The sequence below is a fragment of the Astyanax mexicanus genome, chromosome 15, assembly GCF_023375975.1.
Source record: "Astyanax mexicanus isolate ESR-SI-001 chromosome 15, AstMex3_surface, whole genome shotgun sequence".
Classification (NCBI taxonomy): domain Eukaryota; kingdom Metazoa; phylum Chordata; class Actinopteri; order Characiformes; family Acestrorhamphidae; genus Astyanax; species Astyanax mexicanus.
The window spans coordinates 25,091,669-25,113,977 of record NC_064422.1 but is presented as its reverse complement, the minus strand read 5'-3'; the positions used below and the strand labels follow the sequence as shown (position 1 = coordinate 25,113,977).

At 38.8% G+C, this 22,309-nt stretch overlaps 1 protein-coding gene across 2 annotated transcripts in view; it reads right to left on the bottom strand.

The window, feature by feature from the left end:
* The window catches only part of tecpr1a (tectonin beta-propeller repeat containing 1a), a 27,615-nt gene extending 5,306 nt beyond the window's left edge, over positions 1–22,309 (bottom strand). Inside the window, exons 1-20 of one of the 2 annotated variants that reach the window (XM_007251184.4) lie at positions 22,165–22,309; positions 20,259–20,491; positions 19,614–19,796; positions 17,821–17,943; positions 17,561–17,683; positions 15,931–16,105; positions 14,651–14,751; positions 14,452–14,553; positions 11,754–11,902; positions 9,575–10,125; positions 8,694–8,839; positions 8,544–8,579; positions 8,203–8,358; positions 5,659–5,808; positions 5,198–5,355; positions 3,569–3,696; positions 1,748–1,850; positions 1,546–1,642; positions 1,298–1,377; positions 1,058–1,114 (exon numbers count right to left, since the gene is read on the bottom strand). In XM_007251184.4, the coding sequence (XP_007251246.3) occupies positions 1,058–1,114; positions 1,298–1,377; positions 1,546–1,642; positions 1,748–1,850; positions 3,569–3,696; positions 5,198–5,355; positions 5,659–5,808; positions 8,203–8,358; positions 8,544–8,579; positions 8,694–8,839; positions 9,575–10,125; positions 11,754–11,902; positions 14,452–14,553; positions 14,651–14,751; positions 15,931–16,105; positions 17,561–17,683; positions 17,821–17,943; positions 19,614–19,796; positions 20,259–20,483 (2,843 nt within the window). In that variant the 5' untranslated portion in view covers positions 20,484–20,491; positions 22,165–22,309. The remainder of the gene's footprint in view (positions 1–1,057; positions 1,115–1,297; positions 1,378–1,545; positions 1,643–1,747; positions 1,851–3,568; positions 3,697–5,197; positions 5,356–5,658; positions 5,809–8,202; positions 8,359–8,543; positions 8,580–8,693; positions 8,840–9,574; positions 10,126–11,753; positions 11,903–14,451; positions 14,554–14,650; positions 14,752–15,930; positions 16,106–17,560; positions 17,684–17,820; positions 17,944–19,613; positions 19,797–20,258; positions 20,492–22,164) is intronic. The other variant, XM_049464834.1, reaches the window with a different exon arrangement.

Genomic DNA, 22,309 nt, shown 5'->3' with positions numbered 1-22,309 from the left:
TTCATATACACATACACACAGAGGCAGAAAGAGAGAGAGAGAGAGAGAGAGAGAGAGAGAGAGAAACTGAGGGAGAGAGATAGAAAGAGAATGAGATACATTACACTTTCAACCTCAAACCCCTTATCTAATTTTTTTATTTTTCGTAAGCACCCCCTATAAGCACTCGATAAGCCCCTTCTCTTGTAAGTCTGCATCAAATCACAGTTTTGTGAAGCCAGTTATCTATGTTCCATTGCAAAATGTGATCAGGTCATCACATAAACAAACAGAGAAATAGAGAAAAATAAGCTGTGTGCATAAAATCAATCACCTTATACTATTGCTTTTTTGGATCATGTGTCTGTGCATTCTAAAGTTCTAAAGTAAAGTAAAAGCACTATTTAATCACTATTTAATCTGATTATGTGATTTTAACAATATATTATACTTGAAATTATCCTCTACTGTTCACTACTTAGCCCTACCCCTCTGTTTTGCATGTGCATGTCTAGGGATAAGGTGTGCCCATTCTTGTTAGACTAGAGGGGGCTATGAAAATCACTTGCAAGCGACCAAAGATATACCACAAATACAAGTATTTACCCTTTTTAAAATTAAAAAACACATCCTTTCCACCACACCTTTCCTTCATAAAAAACTTCTTAAAAGCACACTTCCAGGAAGTGCGTAATGCTGATTAATACTTCTGTGTCAACAGAGCCTATGGTGTATTCTGTGCGTAAACCATTGTAAGCGTTTATACTTGTGCGTTTATACTTGTGTCTTAGTTGTTCTGCAATTTCACACCAAAACAGTAATTGGCGGTGGGGCTTCTATGCAAAAATACAAAGGCAGGAATACAGTGCTCAGTGGACCATCGCAGTGACTGCAGTCCACACTGCTGTGCTGGATAGGGGCATTTCCTGGGAGGAGCGCTTCAGGCTGGCATAGGTTAAATCTGGCTATGCATAGATTTGATGCAGTAGTCTAAATTGTCTTTTACGGCTTAGGGTTAGAATTGGGGCAGGGTCACTGAAAGAGAAAAAGTGTGAGAGAAAGAGAGAGAGAAAGATACCTGGCCCAACGCCTGCGACGGACGAAGTCCTTCAGAGTTTTATGACCGTGGTACGACCTGAGAAAGTAAATGAAGTTGTTAAACAAAAACAGTAAAGCAACGTTGTTTACTTTGGCCTTTAAGCTGTTTTAATGTACACAAAGACTTGGAAACATATTGTGCTAACTAAAAGTGGCCCATAACTTGACCATGCACAAAAAGATAACAGAATAGTAACAGAATGAATACTGTCCGACATACGCTGGGAAATCAGCTGCATACTGCCAGCCCTCTCGGTCTGTCCCTCCTGATACACTGTAGTCAACAGCCCAGTCAGACACCTTCCAAACAACAGACAAGCTGCCATCAGAAACATCTCTGACAAGAACAATCACAATGCACAAATCATGATAATAATATTAACTAAGCAAAATAAACCATGAACCAAAGAGGTGTTGATAATATACAGGTACCTTGTTAAACTATAACTGATAAGCAGTGTGACATACCCATGTCCAGTGTGGGGAGGGGGGTTTAGTGTTAGCTTTGGTGCACTCTTTAAGACCTGAAGCATCACTCCACATGTAGCGGTCTGTAGGGAGACCCCTGCAGGACACAGAGAAGAAGTGCTGTGAGTGCACACTAAATGTATTACATACTGTTACATTACCCATCATACATCATACCCAACAATAAACACTGCACATGTACCTATTAGTGTAGCCGGTGACGGGGTTCCAGCGCTGATTCTCATATATGTACACACTCTTTACGTCAGTCTGGGTGTAGATGTGATCAGTGCTGCTGGCGAGCCCTGGATATGGAGGAATGGGATGTTTGGATTTTGAACATTTTTAATGCACTTGTACAAATTCAAGTAGATTTTTGCTTACTTTCACATTCCCATAATAATGTTATTATAAATACTGAATTGTTGCTAGCCAGTCTGATGTACAGCCTCCATAGTGTGGGGTTAGTTGTGACACAGTGTTACGGTACATTCACACTGCAGCGATGAGAAGCGTTTTTCACTCTGCCTCCCACTATTATCTATGGAAAGCAGGGGTGGGCAATATGGCCCTAAAATAATATCACAATATTTCATGGTATTTTCGCGAGAGCAGTATTCTTGGCGTTATGACAAAACACTGAATAAAAAAAATATTTCAAGAATACATTACTGCAACAAAACGAAAATTTAATTTTATTATTGCAAATGATTTGAAATGGCACACCCCTAACTTGAGATATTTAAAAAAATACAAGAATTTTATCAGATTTGTAACAGAAGTTAATGATTCAGAATGACATGATACTAGTAATAATACACTCTAAATATCTCCATATATTCAGGATTAAAGTAAAATAAATAATACTGTACAAATAAAATCTGTCTCTAGTAGATATATAATGGGAAATGAGAACAGTGTGACTTATATAATGAATAGTACCCTGATGTGATAATTAGGGGTGGGTGATATGGCACAATATTTCAGAATATAATATCGTTTACGATATTCAAAAATGTTGGCGATATTATTGGATACCATACAATATGGCACACTCCTAATGGTTAGCAGCGACAGTGTAGCACAAACGAGGCGAAGTGAGTGGAAAAAAGTTGAGATATTTGCAACTTTATGCAAATGAATAGCGAGTTTTGCTAGGCGGTAGCGAATCAGCGTCATGCGGACAGGGCTTTGTCACCACACAAGCCAAAGTCATAGGCTGAACTACACAGAGAGAATGGCAGAAAAGCTAATTACAGCTATTTCAGGCTTCCCTGTACTCTACATTACCTCTCTGTATGATTATAGAGCGCATTACCAGCTGGTCTTGAGCTGGATATTTTAGCAGAGTTCACCGGGCAATAAAAGAATAACAGCGTCTTATTGGAACACACCGCTGAACTACAACTCTACACATTCTTGCTGGTGGCAGATTTCAGGCGACACACTCCAAAGCGGCAAAGGAATGGGAGAGAAAGCGGCTGGCTGCGATGCTGCGTCGCTGCAGTGTGAAAGTAACATAAAATAATAATAGGAAATCTCATTTGAATAGAAAATGTTTTACAACTTTATTATTAAAAAAATATTATAACTCATCATCAGTGGTCCGATGCTACTGACTTTGTTAAACACTTGTCTAAACAATTTAGAAGCTGCATGCAGTGCAAACTAGTACTTTTTTTATTATCATTATAATTTTTTTATCATTTGTATTATTTATATTATTTATTTATTTAAAATCTAGATATAAGAGCTATTCTCCTTATATCATACCATAATATTCTATTTTAATACTCACTATATAACTTAGCTGAATTATAACTGATTTAAATGGTTGTCTAAAAGGCATCAGAACTGGTTTAATAATAATAAAAACATATTATAACTTGATTAATTAATTAGAAATATAATATTCAACTAATTATAAAAAGGTTTTTTTACTTATTAAATTGAAAACAAAAATTTATTAGCCGCATGCTATCAACAAGTTGGCCAATAAACGATAAATATACAGTTTCTTCACCTTGAAAAAAGCCTCCCCCATATCCCCCAGAGTGGACCCACGCTGTGTGATCATAGCCGATCCCCCAGACCACTCCCAGACTGTTACACTCCACAACACGCAAGTGTCCTCCAACCTGCCGCCAGAACCTGTTCAACATTAAAACACAATTCCACAGTAAATCACAGCAGTAAAGCATGCGATTCAGGTGTACACAATGTTTATGCCAATACTTCTTTTGGTGAGCCAGCACCCAGTGTAGCTTTCTTCCAACCCTAATGTAACATCTGACGTTTTGCTAAATACATGCATTTTTGAAACATTTGTATTATTACATTTTTGACACATTTTTATACACAATATGAATAACATCTGCCAGATCTACAAAGTAAAAAATAAGTTTGATTTATACAGTGAAGAAAATTATTATTTGATTCTTTGCTGATTTTGTAAGTTTGCCCACTGACAAAGACATGAATATTCTATAATTTAAGTTTAGGTTAATTTTAACAGTGAGAGATAGAATATCAAAAATAAAATCCAGAAAATCACACTGTATAAATGATATAAATTTACTTGCATTTTACAGAGAGAAATAAGTATTTGATCCTGGCTCCTACAGACCAGTTAGACGCTTCTAATTAACTCATTACCTGCATTAAAGACAGCTGTCTTAAATAGTTACCTGTATAAAAGATTCATGTCCACAGACTCATCAGTCAGACTAATCAGTCAGACTTTAAGCTCTACAACATGGGCAAGACCAAAGAGCTTTCTAAGGATGTCAGGGACAAGATCATAAACGTGCACAAGACTGTGGTGGGCTACAAAACCATAAGTAATACAGTGGATGAGAAGGAGACCACTGTTGGTGCAATAGTAAAAAATGGAAGAAAAACAAAATGACTGTCAATTGACATCGATCTGGAGCTCCATGCAAAATCTTACTATGTGAGGTATTCTTGATCACGAGGAAGGTGAGAGATCAGCTTAAAACTACACAGAGGGAACTTGTTAATGATCTCAAGGCAGCTGGGACCACAGGCACCAAGAAAACCATTGGCAACACATTACACCTTGAATGGTAGAGGTTAGAGTCTGACTGATTAACTGAGCCTGTGGACAAGAGTCTTTCATACAGGTAACAATTTAAGACAGCTGTCTGTTACTGCAGGTAACGAGTTGATTGGGAGTATCTAACTGGTCTATAGGAGCCAGAACTCTTAATGGTTGATAGGGAATCAAATACTTCCTCTCTGCAAACTGCAAACAAATGTTCTAAATTTTATTTTTGAAATTCTATCTCTCGCTGTTAAAATTAAGTGACTTTAAATTATAGACTGTTCATGTCTTTCTCAGTGGGCAAACTTACAAAATCAGCAAAGGATCAAATAATTATTTCCTTCACTGTACTTCATACCAGCAATAGAATAAACAGTACAAAAGGACCTTTATTTGTTATGTTTTTAAGATTAGAATTTTTTTTAATTTTGGCCAGTTTGTTCATGTTTATAATAGACTCTAATATCCAAAAAATTATGTTTTTTTATATCAATGCACTAAAAAAGTTGCACGCCTCTTAAAAATATGTAACCCATGTAGCAGCAATTGTGACAAACCACATAGTTGCAAATGAGAGTGATGGCTAACATTTGGTCACAGGGTGTCGGGTACGGAGAAGCCTCCAGGTTTGGCGTCGGCTCACTGACAAATATGTCTCCTTTACACGTTACAGACCAGATGGCTTGTTTAGAGGGTGGGCCGTGGATGCCTCGGGAGTCGCAGCAGGACACACTGAGCAGGGCCAGCTGAGAGGACGCAAAAATACACAGAGTCACTTAAAAACAGGAACAGCAGGATACACACACACACAGTCTGCAACTTGCCTGGCTAAACTGTCACTGAAGACTTGCACACGTTGAGGCTTGTGGCAGGGGAAGGTCAATTAACAGGTTCAACAAGTGTGTCTACAAACGGTACTCTGGTGTCAGCGCTGTGCGTGTGTCAGCGTGCGGGTAGAGTGAGTACTCTCGTCAGAAATTTAATAAGTGTAGCCTTTTTCTTTAGCTCATTTATTAATAAAAGTGCTGATCATTCTGTGGTTTCCATACCCAGTCAAACATCTCCAACTCTGTGGCGGCTGCGAGGCGGATGGGCCACCTCTGCTTGGTCCTCTCTGCTGTGTAGATGGCAAACGTGTGCTTGGATTCATTGAGGACTGGCACCAGAATGGTCACTTCATTGATGAATGCATGAAGATACTAGGAGTTAAAAAAGAAAGGACATGGAAAAACTCATCAGTTCCAAAGATTACTAAAACTTTTAAACATAAACACTAATCCCTTCTCTGAGTCAACTGATCTCTTGTAGAGTCCTCGGACAACAATTCTATCAGTAGACCAAATGCATTACTGTATTAATGCATTTATACAGTTATTTTCTTATAATCTGTTTATATTTAAAAGTGAAATAGTTCATGGGGATACCAAATAATCCTGACATATAAGTGCTTAAAAAATTGATTGGTACCGTATTTTTCGCACTATAAGGCGCACTTAAAATCCTTTAATTTGAACAAAAATCGCCAGTGTGCGTTTTAATCCAGTGTGTCTTATGTATGAATTTTACCAGGCAGGTATTAAGGAGCAGTAAAGCCACACCACAAAGGAGTTTTCAGTTTATCGGCCTGTAGCCTGCTCCTAACCCCAGCTAGCACTGCTAGAGCGGTGTAAATAAATAAAAGTGCTTTATTCACCTAAATAAACAGTTTTCAGAAGAGAAATCTGTGTAGATTAACATCCAGCACTTGTTTTTTTCAATATTTTTTTTAATTACAGTTTTATTTACTTAGCTTAGCATTACTTAACTTAGTTAGGTTAGTTACCCCCCCCCCCACCCCCCACCCAGCGTCAACACCTGCTGAATTAGAAGTTCCTTATAGTGTCTCTTAAAATATGAAGTATGAAGTATGAAAAATACGGATTTAAATGTGGACAATATTTTATACCTATGCATAATAAAACACACAAAGTTTAGGTGATATATTTATATTTAAATATAAATAAATATTTTCCAGCATTTGTAGCCCAATAGAAGATACTAAGATACATAAAAATGGCACTAACCCAGAAGGTCCATATCAGCTCACATCTAGTAGTAAAAAATTGTTATTTCTGCAAATGAAAGAGTATCGTCATTTGAAAACTGGTATTTTTGATCCTGGACTCCCTCTACAGTTCTGTTAACTCTTTAGCAGCTCCACAGGAGTTGCATAGTGAAGTTCCAACCCAAAGTGGCAATGAAAGAGATGCCATTCTACCTATTATAGTTAGTGTATCATCAGCACAGGTTGGAAGCTTTTTTTGTTCTCGTAAACTTGCTTTAAGAATGGAGGATACATCAGAACAACAAAAAAAACTTTCTCTAGATCGCTGAAATCTAAACTATGAGAATGAGTTTCCCTTACAGCCCTTGGTGGTAGATCACATTACAGCACTGGTTGTTCATGTTACATATAATACAATGTTAAACATGTGTAAGGTGCAATAAAATATTCTCACAGACATGTTTTAAAAGGTTTAACTTTCAGATTAAGGTGTAAACAAGTTTTACGTTCCAATATCAATAACAGTTTCACTTGTAAAACATAATGACGGAATGTAAACCTGGCAGTCACACTATTAGCTCCTCAAGGACAGCGATAAACACAAACTTGCATGTGGACCGAGGTGGTAAAGTATTATTAAAGGACTTTAAACACCTATCTACCAGGTAATCGTTAAGCAAAAACACATGGCATGATATTTAGAATATGATCCACCTCACTGATCCACCTTCAGTCAAAGACCACGCCTTTCGGTTTGCCAGTAAAAATTTAAAGTAGCAGTCCATATTATTTTGTTTCTAAACTGAAAGCAGAAGCATTTCTGATTGGAAAAGGGATAAAATATTGTGTTTAACCGTTTCAGTGTGCTGGAACGACCACACCTGCTAAGCCTAATATAGTCATTCAACCCCTAAAAACTGGGGTGTCAGGTTGCTCTTCGCGAGAGTTCTTCTGGCCACTTCACACGTCTTTACGTACTTACATCACATGTATAGCCTCTAAAAGAGCATCCAGCTCAGTTTTACTGAGTTTACTGGCTGGTGAAGCAATGGAGACTTCAGAAGAGGAAACTCAGACCTCATTAACTCATAGTAAAACCAAAGAAAAGAAGGAGTGAAGTTTCTCACTGAACACGCTCTCTCTCTCTCTCTCTGACTGAACATAACCTGGAATCGGATTCATCCGCTCTGAAAGGAGAACACATCACACCCACCCAGTTTAAAATGATTCTTTTGCATGCTCAGTTCAATTTCCCATTCTCACCAGAGAGGGCCATTAATCCTCCAAATCCATAAATGTACAGACATCAGCTTTAGAGAAATCCCTACAACTTCTTCACCTTTGATTTACCTCTTTAGTTGGATATGAAGACAATAATATATATCAGTCTTGTTAAAGCAGAAGGCTCAAGGCTCACTCTTTCTCTATAGCTCACTCTCCTTTGTAGTATTAGCAGCCTTTACTAGTGTGAAACAGTATTAGTTAAAAACAACATCACCAGTGACTTCCCCCTATGTGTTGTTTATTTCTAACAAGTAAGAGAAATCACCTTCTTCTCCTCATTAAAGGTGTAGTATATGAAGAGGATGCCGTCCTTGTTGCCCTCCGCTCCTGAGAACTGCTCCAGTGCAAACTGTACATCCACCCACTTATGAGGCTTCCAGTCTCTCCACCACTGCATGGTGCCCTTCTTCACCCAAACAGACTGAAAAGGGTAGAAAGAGAAAGAGGCAGGATTGAGAGGTCAATATAAATATGGCATATCCATTTTTAGCTGCTGTAAATTACACTAAACAAACTCTCTTTAATTGAAACTATAGACAATTCTATGAGGGGCACGACTAAATTAAATAGGCTCTATATGACTTGGCTACTTTTCTAAAGTCTTACTTTGTGGACATTTGCATTTACTTCTGTTTGAGCATTCTGTTAAAAGCAGAAAAAGACACAAATAAACCAAAGAACTCAAATAATAGTAATTTAAAGGGAATTACTAGTCAGTTTCTTATAGAGTAATGTGACATTGTGTTTAAACAGCACCTGTTCGATAGCCTGCTCATAATGCCGGAAATTTTCCATTTCTCTCTTTGACCTCTCGCTGAGCTGTTCGAAGATCTGCTTGCGCCAGGCTGCGGTCTGTGAAGGTGTGATGGACAGTGACATGGCCTGCATAGATGTGTTCAAGCCTGTAGAGAGAGCACAGTTTATAAGGAAATTGCACAGACGCAACTGAGTTAACGGACAATAACTATTCCTTGGACAGTTTAGCTATGCACTGTTTCCACTTTTTACTCTCAACACTGGAAGTAGTCAACATTACATTTAAGTCGCTTGCCTGACTATAGAATTAGTATCACATTAGGAACAATGTGGTTGGAGAGCATCATCTACCCACCCAGAGAGAGCATGGCCAATTGTGCTCTCTCAGACTCTGGCTGCTGATGGATTAGAAATTCCATTAGTCCATTCTCAGATCATAATGTCTGACCTCATCTGAATGCAGTTTGAGTGATCTGCTTGAAATCAAATCTTACTGCATTGTAGGGGGTGCTTACACCTGTCTTTTTGTGTGCTCAGGTGAAATTCAATCCAGATTCGATTATTAAAAACACATGAGAACACCGGGTGTAAACAGGATCTAAGATAAAGAAACTGGCTGCGGTTTCATGCCCACTGGAGCTGTCACATAGAACTTTTTTTTCTTTTGTCGTCTGTAATAATTTCACGAAACAAAGAGCTGTGTGGGTGGGTGAGTCAACACTGGAGGGAAAGGATGGTTATATTTACTTTAGCTTACAGTGACTGGGAGATTATCTTGATGCATGTTGAACACTCAATTCACTTCGTTTAAAATGAATAATTTTGCCTATACAAAGTAAAGACTTCATAGATGACTTGTAAGCAGGCTACAGATAGATGACCTGTAGTGGAGTTGAACCAGTTGAGCTGTGAGTGGGAGTCGATGGCACAGCCCCCTCCGCTGACCCAGGCCCACAGCGGGTGCTCATCTGGCCCGTACTGCTCCTCCATCCCCAGGTTGAAAGTGGCTACAGATGACAGGCTGCAGGTTTCGGCTGATTCTGCAACGGCCCCCACGGTCAGGTGAGTCTGAGCCTCTTCCAGATCCACATTACTCCACTGTGGGTCCAGTCCTCCAGACTGACTGGGTGAAAGCACCAGGGCTGGGGCTGTTTTACCCTCTGTCTCGCCCTCTGCCCCATCTTCCTCTGGGATGGGTGGTTCAGCAATAGCCGGAGGACCCTCGCGCCTACCGATCTGACCCTCTCGATCAGACACCAGCTCAGAGATGAAGCTGTCGCTGGTCACTTTGGGGATTCTGGGTTTAGGGGCATCTTCTGGCTCGAGGATGGAAGGGGCTCCTTCTGCAGCTTTCTCTGTTTCAGAATCCACATCACTCATCACAGAGGCCTGCGACTGCAGACGGACCTCACCACCAAAGAAACAACCAGCACTGCAAAATACAAATCACACACACACATAAACACAATGATTAAATTAACTTCTTATACATGCATAAATATGTTTTCTTTGGCCAATAATAAAAATCAGTAACACCTAAGAGTGGCTGATACCAATACACTAAATCACAAAGTAATCAATGAATACTGTTCAAACTGCTTAAATAACTTTACATTGTAATATATGTTATATAATACAGCTCTTAAAAAGATGCCATTTAAAATGATGAGTTTCTTTGATTTTACCAAATAGAAAACCTTTGGAATATAATCAAGAGGAAGATGGATGATCACACACCATCAAACCAAGCTGAACTGCTTGATTTTTTGCACCAGGAGTGGCATAAGTTCTCCAAAAGCAATGTGTAAGACTGGTGGAGGAGAACATGCCAATATTTAACCAAATACTGATTTCTGAACTCTTAAAACTTTATGAATATAAACTTCTATGCATTATTTGAAGTCTGAAAGCTTTGAAGTCTGAATCTTTTTTGTTATTTCAGCCATTTCTCATTTTCTGCAAATAAATGCTTTAAATGACAATATTTGTTTTTTGGAATATGGGAGAAATGTTGTCTGTAGTTTATAGAATAAAACAACAATGTTCATTTTACTCAAACATGTACCTATAAATAGTAAAATCAGAGAAACTGATTTAGAAACTGAAGTGGTCTTTACATTTTTTCCAGAGCTGAAAATGTATATATTAAATCACAAACTAGTCATTATTCAGCATCATTTACCATTATAATACATAATCAAGAATTATTAAGTAAATGAAAAAAATATTGCACCAACCCTCCAATTAAAATTTAAGCCAGTCGAATTATAGATACAAGATGACAATAGTAAAACTGCTGTTTAATTCAGCAAGAGTACAGACTAATTTTACAGATAATATATATCAGAATCACAGCCTGTTTAATTTTAAAGGAAAGTTCTATTATTTGGAATGTGATACACTTACAAAACAGTGCAGTCCAATATTATGAGAACAGAATCGTGAACAATTATGCTGTTTAAATACAAATACTGAATCAGATTTTTTTTTAGGAAGATATTGGTGAACACGCCCATTTAGAGCATGTATAGGTGTTAATTGTTGGACCCCAGCTAAACAACTGACATTTAAAACATGACAGAAAAAATACTTCCACTCTTCAAACCGCACTCTGCAGTTATTGAGTCAGCAGAGTGTTGGTAACTTGGACACTTCACTGTTAAGTTGCTGTGGTTTCTAAACACTGTAACAGGGGGAATATCTAAGATGGTAGAAACTTTACTTACTGTAATCCTATTACACCACATTAGAATTCAGTGCACACTGTTCTTTTATTCATTTTTATAAAGGCAGACTGCATTGCTAGGTGCCTAATTTAATACAGTCATGGCAACGGGACTAAAACACATACATGAATTCAACTGATAAAAAAAAATAACTTTTGTCCATTTAGTGTATACTGTTAGTTAATCATAATCCATTTTGTGTGATACAAGCTGTTGGCCACGGTTCTTGGCTCCGACTGTACAATTCTGTTAATTCTCTGTTGATGTGAAGTGTGCTGACAGTTCCGTAGGCTTTTCTCGCTGACTCAAGGTCAGTTCGTCGTCCTTCACTTACCTCTGCAGGCTGCTAGCGCTGGCACTGGAGTGAGAGCGCTCGTTGTCTCTGGGCACAGACACAGCCTTCCAGGCCTTCCCACTCAACTCACTGACTGTCACACCCTGCCGGAAATACACCGCCCGTTCCTCACAGCTGATCCCCCACACCTGCAACATGTCAATATAGAGAGCAAACATCAGGAACACAGCTTAAAGAGTCTAAGCTCTGAAAAGGTTCTGATAAATTTAATACATTTTCATTTGTCAAAACAATTATTTACAGGAAGATAAAACATTTTACCTCAAGATTGTGAGTTCTTAGATACTATGTAGCAAAGTCACTGGCCATAATTAGCTTGTTATGGCTATGGCTTGTTCGCAATCATCATTAGGAAAGGTAAGGATAGGCACATTTTAAAGCTTTTCTCAACAATCAGCAGGAAATGGCTTCTCTGAGCAGTTAATTTTTAAAATATATATATATAACGTGCCAGTTAATGATGGAGATCAAGAAAACTCTAGAGAGGTTGTGCACTTTTCTACTATGCAGCGGAACACAAATAGGACCATGAACATGTTATTTAAAAAAAGTACAGTTTTCTTTAACCATTTGGAAATCAGGTCACAGGTCATTTACTCTCTCAAGCCAGATGGCCCCTCTCAAGCCAGATAGACCGATTTTAAGCCCAATCTGATCAGACACGACTGAATTTCATGATTGGCTGAATTCTAGATTCAATGTGCGTAGTTTATCATGTGAGAGACATGCCAGACATTTTGGTTGCTTGTTTCAGTGTGAATTATAATGTGAGCCAATCTCTTAACCCCACAACTTTGTTTTTCCAAAATTCATTGCATAAATAGGTCACAAAAACCCTTCATATCATCCACCTACATATAATATATGTAGATGTTTAGCCTGCAGTTTTTTTTAACACAGTTTAATAGATTTCAGTATGTCATAAAAATGGTGTTTTTTATGGTCAGGCTCCTACAATACAACTTTCCATAAAATTCTTCTGACACGACTTACATAGTTACTCAGAAAAACACATGTATTACCGACAACATCATCCTTAAGTACGACTTATTTATAACGTCTGGAAGCACTACATGTGTGAAAGCGCGATTCCTTTTTTCAAATGTTCACACCATTTCCTCACTTTCTGCAAAGCAGCGAGAAGCTGACAGTTGAGACAGCAGTTGAAAGTATGGCGTGTCCAGTTTCTGTCCACACATCTTGCTTCTGCACACAGAATTAGATCAAGCAGTCTTGCTGGTCTTGCTAACTTTGGTGTGAGTATCTTCTGTGAGCACAGAATATAGCCTTGTACAGGGCTGGCTAGCTGGATTTTATTCTGGTGGGCATTCTGCCCATGCTGAGGCTGGTGTCAGGTGAGAGAGGACGGCTGGTTTCAGCACTTGTAATTACCATCCATACCACTCAGCACTCAGAACGATCGCAAACACACACCCAGAGTAATTCAAGCCTGTGTGCCTGCACACATCACACTCATCCCAACCGGCCATACGGTTCACTACTCTTATACCACGAGCAGACCCTGAAAACACACCAGAAAACTAAAACACAAAATGCAGGACAACAAACACTGTAACTATTGCTTAAGCTCCCACAGAGACCTTACAAACTGAACCTTTCAGAAGATATACACCAATAATGTTATTTCTTTAAAGGTCACCTTTGGACTGTTTTAGGGGTGTGTCCAAAATGACCGGATTCCAGCTTTGCTCATGAATATTCATACATGCAAACAGCATGCAAATATCTCTCCTCTGATTGGCTAGGAGCACTGCAACACCCCTCCACCGCTCTGCCGCTCACTGCCTCCCACCTCCTAACTGATGAGCGGTGATGTTGCGTCGCTTCAGCTCCGCCTCTGGGAGTTTCTCGAGCCAAGGTGGGCTGGTCTGTGAGTTTCTGCCTACGTAGGCAGAAAGATAATTCAAAATTCACCCGTTTTTCGGAGGGGGGGAGGGGGGATTTCTTTGCTTAGCTCCTGCAGACAATGGGGGCTGCAAAACAGTTTAATGTGCAGGTGTACACATTCAACTCGGAGAGACCTACTGTATTCCACAAAAACAAGAAAAATCGGATTTTCGCGGAAGGTGAGCTTTAAAGCTTAAAGAGGCAGTTAACCCTAAAATTGACAATTTTTTAAGAAAAAAAAAAAGAATATGCTTTCTGCTTCATACATTTTCATTTAGACCTTAAAAGTACACCGTTATACAGTGTTACTAGGTTATGCCAGAGATTAAAGTTACTTTAACAAAAAGTAAATTTTGCAATTTTTAGGTACTTGTACAAGTACACTAATGCAATAAAACTAACACTGAAACTACTGCTAATACTTCTGAAGAGGCCTAAAGAGGAAAAGGGGTATTTTACAAGTTGCTGGTCTACCATTACGACAATATCAATACAATAAGTGTGAAAAAACATCTGAATTCTAACTCTGACTGTGGTAGAGGGTGTGGATCAGAGATATCAATTTTAATTGTTCACAGGTTTTTTTTGTCATGTTTTGTCACTTTGTGGGGCACATTACTGGGGAAAATGCAACCCACCTTCTATACAAAAAAAAAACACATTAAACCATAAAAGTACAGCATTAAGACCATTTGTACTCTCTTTTTTCTTCCTTGTTGCTGATAATGCTATATTTTCCACTAATACAACAATTTTCAAGATTTCTCACCTGGTCATTGAGGCCCACGTTGATCATCACCATCTCGCCAACCATTGCAATCCAGCCAGAACCACAGGGATTGTGGGAATTCACACCTCGACGAAACCAGACCTGTTATAAAACAAAGAAGGAAAAAAGCTGTTTACTTGTATATGTAACTTACTGATACCATAAAGTTGAATGACTCATTCTCTGGTTTTCTTCTTACTTTATGATCTTTAGTCACAGCCCACACCACATTGACGCCCACTGCTACATGTATAGCCCCGACTTCTGGACTTGGTGATTCGACCACTACCCACGAGGAGCCTGGGAATGCAAGAGATAAATGGTCACAAAATAGTTAGACATGGGCAGATCAGTGTATAAGTGATTTCAGAGTTGTGGGTCCTATTAGGGGCTTGCTAATATGAGAAAAGTGAGTCTTAACCCTCTTTGCTACAGTGGTGCTTCAGGATAAAGGCTAGGTGTTTGGCCATGTGTCTCAGATGCAACATGTTTGTAACTATTCTATTGGACTATAAACGCTTTTCCACTGACGTGAAACCGGCACCGTTCTGGTTCCAAACCGAATTTTGAGCCGGTTTGCTGTGTTTCCACAAAAAAAAGTAGGTTCCGGAAACAGGAATGTTCGTTCGCAGTGGGAACCGAAGACTAGTGGGTTCTTTAGCACAAACCATGAAGACATCTGTGGACGTGTCTGTTTGTACAGGTGCACCACTGCTGTGCCAGGCCTCTGTTGATGACGTATGATGTGATGTTTTGCCGGTTCCACAAAAACTGGTAAAGACGTGGGCTGGTTCGCTGAAAAGCACCACAAGCAGCTTAAATGGAACTTTTGGTGTAAAAGTGCTATATGTGGTACACTTTTTACTGTAAGCTTCCACTTGAAAGCAGATCAGAGCACACTTGATTATAAAACTTGGATTATAAAACTTCTGGATTTACTAAATGTATGCATGGAGAAACTGAAGAACATTAGCTTGTGGACACATCTGACAAGCATGTGTGTCACTATGCGGCAGCAAGGACACATCATATAAATGTTATGTAATATGAGTAATTGTAGACTTATGGCTGGTTTTACTTTTTTGGTGAGTCAGCGTGTTATCTGCGGCGTGGCCTGTTTGAGTGCCCTACATCGCAGTGTGTTACTACAACATTTGAGTTTCTGTAATGCTTTGCATTTTAAACTGTGAACACTGGAATGTGTAGGCAGGACCACGAGGCCCAGCAGACCATGTTGCAAAGATTTACAGTTGAAAAAAATCTATTTTTAAATAACAAATCAGTAAGTGTAGCGTGTTTTGTCACTCAGCATGTCTAAGAATCGGCTGCTTTATTGTAGGTAAAATTATGACAAAATTACATAAATGTGTACAAACAGCAGAGTTGCTAGCCAGATGTGTAACGGACATACCCATCAGTTGTGGCAAATTTAACATACAGTATTGATCTGAGGGTGACACTATGCAGGCATTAGCTCACCTTTAGGGCAGCCTCTACTGATGCCCTCTCTGACCTGCAGCTGCCCTTCCCACAGGACTGCCCATACCAGGTCAGCTGGACCACAGCTGATCTGTACCACCTCCCCTGGAGTGGACACCTCCTCCCAGACTGAGCCCTCTGGGTTAACGTAGTGGATGCCATCCCTGAACCACACCTGCACAAAACAAGTTATTTCAGAATGTGTATCCTGATATGCATTCTCTGAGGGTATAAACAATGATTGTGAATCTTGTAAATTACTGGTTTCATGCCTTTCTTTAACTCATAGAATAAAACAGGATGTTTGTGTTGCTGTATTTTTTTATGAAAATATAAAACCTTTGTATTAACTTTCTGACCATTCTTATATTTTTGTGCCTTTCAAAAAAGAAACACAGATTTTTAATCTTTTAAATATGCCAATACTCTAACGTGCCTTTACTCTAGATCTGATGCAACATGACAGTCGTCCCTGCTGAATGCTATCAAAAGGATGCAGCCCATTTTACTGTTAGAGCTAGAGGCAGGAATGTTGTCTTTCATCACAGAACCTTTGAACAGTCCAGAGGTGCAGTAATTATGTGATTACTTGTTATTACAGTGACATACAAATGTTTGGCCACACCTGGTTATAATAAATGTTACTGTGAATAGTAAAGAGAAAAAATAATACCTGATATCCTAGACATAAAGTTACCAGTAATTCCATCTTGTAGATTTAAAACAACAAAAAAGGAGGGGGCATTACACCATATATGGCACCTTACATGGTGAGCATCACAGCTTTTCAAATGATTGAGTGTGAAGGGCAGCTAAAAGTCTATCAAAACTTGTCTGAAGAGTTTTTATCAATTCTGTCTGGCAAAAGGGAGAATATGTGGACGTTCTGTGAGGTGCAAGAGTTGTCTTGCATGCACTAATCTTTTTTGAGGTCTATCTACAGATGCTTTTAATGTTTAAGATCAGAAGAATGTGACAATAGATGTTATGAAGATGTTTCCTTCAAGATTTCTGATGTTGTTTTTTTGTGGTGGGGCATCAGAAAGGATTTCTTCTAATGAATCTTTAATGAATATCATATTTGTGCAGGTGGTACTGCACAGTAGAACAGGGCACCACAACAGACAAACAGGAATTTTGATTTGCTTTTCCAGTAATCCTATGAGCAATTCTATAAGAATGTTGTCTTGGTCTTCTCACTGTAACTGTCCGCAGCTATTCCTTAATTACATAATAAATTACTAAAACAAATTGCTCTGGGTCAAAGGTCATAGCAAATCTTAAAACTAGAGTATATGAAGCACACTACCAGAGGGTCAAATGGAGGTACCATAAATGCTGGCAACCATTTATGACGCATAAACACGTTAAATTTAGCAGTCAACATTTATTTTATTTATTTATTACTAATTTTTTCTCTTATCTCTGCTTAGGTCAGAATTACAAAGTATGCAAACTAGAATCTGTCTTTTTCTCTGTATGGTCTGCTCATAACCATTTCCTACTTTGTAAGTAGAATATACTCGCATTACAGTATTAAACTTTTTGGGCAGGGTGCTCAAACATTTGCATTCCATTGTAAACATGTGATTAACAAGAACAAAAGTCAAAAACAGAAGTGAGAGCTGACCCTTCCCTGCAGGGAGACAGCCCACAAAGACAGACGTCCTCTAGGCTCCTCAGTGATCTCCCAACCACCACAGCTTATGTCATTAAATGGGTCAGGCAGAGAGCCAGTCTGCTCTGAGGGGATCTAAGGAAACACATATATATACACACACACACACAAAAACACACCTTACACAGATTTCAGTGAACTGAAGGAAAGTCAATCTAACAAACATTAAATTATAAAATTACACATTACAGGCTCTTCACATCAGTGAGTACCTTAGCCCATGTGTCTTGTGACTTGTATCTTCTGTAGCGTATCCATCGCCGACGGCGTACACAGGAATTCCACTTCTTATCTTTGGTGTAAGTGGCCGGAAAATCAATAGCATACGTCCAGCCCTGGAATCATAGAGGCACTTAGCTACATTCTCAGAATGATTCAGCAGTGATTGGATGGGAATCTGCATCATGATACTTATGATGTTTGGAAAACAGTTTTGAGAAACAGAAAATTCTATATTTTAAAAGAGTCATTCTATACTGGCATGTTTACAGTATCGGAATATATTGTTATATATTGAATCACAACCCCTGTATTGCCATATGCATCATATCACCAGGTCAGTGCAAATACAAGCAGCACTAGTTCATACAAGTTGTAAAGTGTAAGGAGTAAGGAAATACATTCAACATGCAACATGTTTGCACACTACAGGAATGTGCTTTATAACACAAGATGCAACAATTAAAAAAAAGCCTACGGTATGTTAGTTTTATATTTATACGTATAAAGAGAGGGGGTCTCAACTACAGTGCAAAATGAACCATGACTTCTGTGTACTGTTACATCCCAGGCTGGAGTGGATTATTGGTTAAAAATATCAATATTTATATGAGTGATTTTAAACCAATATGTTTGGTTCTGAAAAGAAGCAGCTTTTTAGGTAATGTTGACCTATTCTGCCAAAATATCTGAATGATTGTGGGTTCAATACCCATGTCAACTAAGTATTACCGATACATTTACGGAATGCAGAATTTGATCTTTTTTTTTATTTTTAAATATGTACAATGTATTAAACATGTACAACATTTACAATTTTAAACATGTACATAACAATGTACAATATCCACATGTGCATTTGATTTTGATATTCTTTATATAAATATTTTTGAAGAGTTTTTTTTCCCCAGATTTTCCCCAATTTAGCTAGGCTGATTTGTCCCATCTATTCAGCTGCTACTCAGCTGATACAGAGATATATAAACCCCAACACTAGTAAGATCACAACACAAGAAGGGGAAAAGACATGTACATGCCTCCTGCGACACATGTGAAGTCAGACTCCACCTCTTTTCTAACTGCTGCTGATGCAGCATTTCCGTGTAGCATCACATCATGCTCAGAGGAAAGTGCAGCGACACGGTGCCTTGTGCTGACTGACATCACCCTAGAAGTGATAAGGGGAAAGAGCACCATCTACCCACCCCAGAGGGAGCAAGGACAATTGTGCTCTCTCAGGGCTCCAACAGCTGATGGCAAGCTACATGACCTAATGAGATCTAATTGTCCTAATGATCATAGTGATCGATTAGTGATAGAGACCTAATGATCATAGTGGCAGCACATAGTCCTCTGAACCACTCTGCACCCTATTTTTGAGACTTTATAACGTTTATATATGAATACTTAGTATTAATACCTCGCTCTTCTTCTGTGTGCCTTGCTTTGCCTTTGCTGCTGTAACACTGTGAAATGTTCCATTGCAGGACTAATAAAGGATTATCTTATCTTATTTTATTAATATTGCCCTTCACAGTCCACCACGTTTCCAAAGGCATCTAAATCTAGCGACTGTGTTGCCATGACATTACCTGAACTTCATCACTCCTCCACAAACTCCTATCACTTGTAAAGTGGTGTGGCATGTGGCATTGTATTACTGTATTATCAAGTCATTTGTGTGATTATTCACTAAAGAAGAATAGGGACTCCTCCAAACACATTCAGAAGAGCGCAGTCATTTTCATCAAGCCTTCATTTTAATCTAATAGGCACTTCCACTTACCCCTTTCTCAGTGGGTTCTCCTCCAAAGTTTTCATCAACGTACCAGTCAGCTTCCCACTCCCATGTTTCTGAGGGGAGCTGGAAACTGTCTAGCGGCTGATGCTGCAGCCCTGTCACATCGCTCCATTGCCAACGGTCACTAGGCAACAGTCGATCTGAGAAGCCATCGACGGGGTTCCATCGCTGCCACCAAACAAGACAACACCAGACAAACAGGGTTTACTATTAGAGGTGTTAATCTTTCACTTCATGATTCTTTAGGAAACTCATGCAATAAAGTCAACCAAATTTTAACTGGATTAGATTATTTTAATATAATGCAGCAAAAGCACTCTGACTTCACATAGCTGATTAGAAGTAATAAGAATTTTGGACAAAAAATAAGTCCATAATTTACATAACATAATTATAAAATAAAATTAAGTCACTCAATGAACTGAATAAAATGATATACTGATTAATTTGCAAGTCTCCATTACATTCATCTCCATTCATCAATTCTGGTTCTGGAAGGCTGATACCCAACATAGTTTGTGATTATCCCTTTCCAAAACCACCTAATGTGGTTGAGATCTTAGAACAGGGAGTTCAAATTGTGTTGGATCCTGGCACTTCAGGACCTTTTAGGGGCCTGCCAGTGTGTACCTGATTCTCGTAGGTCTCTTCTTGGTACCGGATGGGGACGTCGCTGGCGTGGACGTTCAGGTAGATGTGGTGGTCACATGCGATGCCCCAACAGCACTGTTGCACAGCCGAGACCCGCTTGAACTCCAGGTGGGCATGGCGGCACTGCTCCCACTGCTGCCCTGCTGTGGACAGGCTGTAAACCCTCCCATACACATCTACCGCCCACAGGAGGGAGCTAGGCATGGTGCACTCTGCAGCACAGACACAATCATTATTACCTCAGGGACTTAACTCCACAAACAATATCAAATCATTGACAGTTCAACATACAAAGGTGTGTCCCAACCAAGCAGACCAGTACTGCATGTTGGTTTAGCAACCTGAAATCTGATTTATTCCCTTGAATAAATTACCTTATTTACTTCCTATTACTATTACTTTTGGAGTATGACTTGTTGAATGGATGATTCTGCAGTTAATACAAAAACCCAACTGTAATAATTAAAGAATAATAAATAATTCCCTATGCTTTACAATCTTTTCCCTTATTTTAACGGGAAGTTTGTGCAATGTGTTTTGGCATTTTTTTAAAACTGTTTTTTATATTTAATGTTTTTTATTTAAATTTAATAACTTGTTCTGTCACTTTAACAATTATAATCAGTACATTCCCTGGCTTTAATATACTTTACCCAATTTAACAATCCATTCCCTAAATCTAATACAGCATTTCTGTTCTCTCAAGTTAATAATGTATTCCTTCAGTTTAACACTGTTCCCACAATTGAATAAATAATTCCCTGAATTTAACAATATGTTATATTCATGCTAAGAAATATTAACCTTCATTAAATAATCTGTTCAAGATTTTTAATCTATTAATAAAACGTTTGCTTCATTTAATGATTTGTTCCTTCAGTTTAACTCTGTTCCCACAGTTGAATAAATCATTGCCTCAGTTAAACAATACGTTTATCCAGTCTAACAAATAGTTCAGTTAAGTTTAACAACCCTCATATTAATCTTTCTCCTAATTGTACAATCTATTCACACAACTTGAAAGACTACTCCTTAAGATAAACAATCTGTGCTCGCAATTTCCTCAGTTTAACAAGTTTCCTCAGTCAATCTAAACAATCTGACTTCTCATCTTAATAGCCTGTTCCCTCAGTTTATAAGAACCAGTTCATTACACTAAGGGAAAGATATAACTTGATATTAAACAGAGGAGACGTTTCAAGTCTAAATATTTTTTTTCTTCACTGATACTTCAGGAGCTTTTTAACCTTTCCAAACCAAACTGATTCTCATATGCATCTCTGTACATCAGGGCTGTTTTATTCTCTCTGTGTGATAGTTAACTAACTTAACTGTAGAAGTAGTATGTTTTAATAAAACTCTTGCCTAAAATATTCTTAGCTAAAGGCTCAGTTTGTCTAACCATGTTTAATAACGTGCAAATACAGCGAGCTTAGTAATAAACCAAGCGCATGTTATTAAGCTATTTAGCTACATCGTCTTGTTTACTTAGCTTAAGACTCGTTAGCGTAGCTAAGCTAGCCTAACGCTGACTAACTAACACACTGCGGTCTCTGCTCGCCGCCTCTGTCCCTCTATATCTCTACAGCACTCAAGGCGCTGTCATACAGCTTAGCTTAGCTGGTTAGGTTACAGAGAATATATAACTGTTTAAAAGCCCCGGCGTGTGTTTAATGAGGGAAACTCTGTCTCTCTCTAAACATGTCAGCCTCCCTCCTCCTCTCAGTAATGAATAACAGGGTCTGTCAGCTATCCGAGCGCTAGCTATTCTAGTAACAGCTAGCTTAGCGCACTGAGCCCCGCCGGGGGGAGAGGCTAGCGCTCAGATTTTAGCAAAGACACGAATTATGAGTAGATTTCTCACCATTTCCGTCACTTGACTTACCTTAACCCTGCCCCTTCATAAGGTTAATTCACTGTAAGCGCTGCGGTTCCTGTGGCAGCCCTCGTAAATCCGGAGTGAAACACACTCATCACACTGTTTACATTCCCACCTCTCTGATCTCCATACGGGAAGTGACAGGACTCGG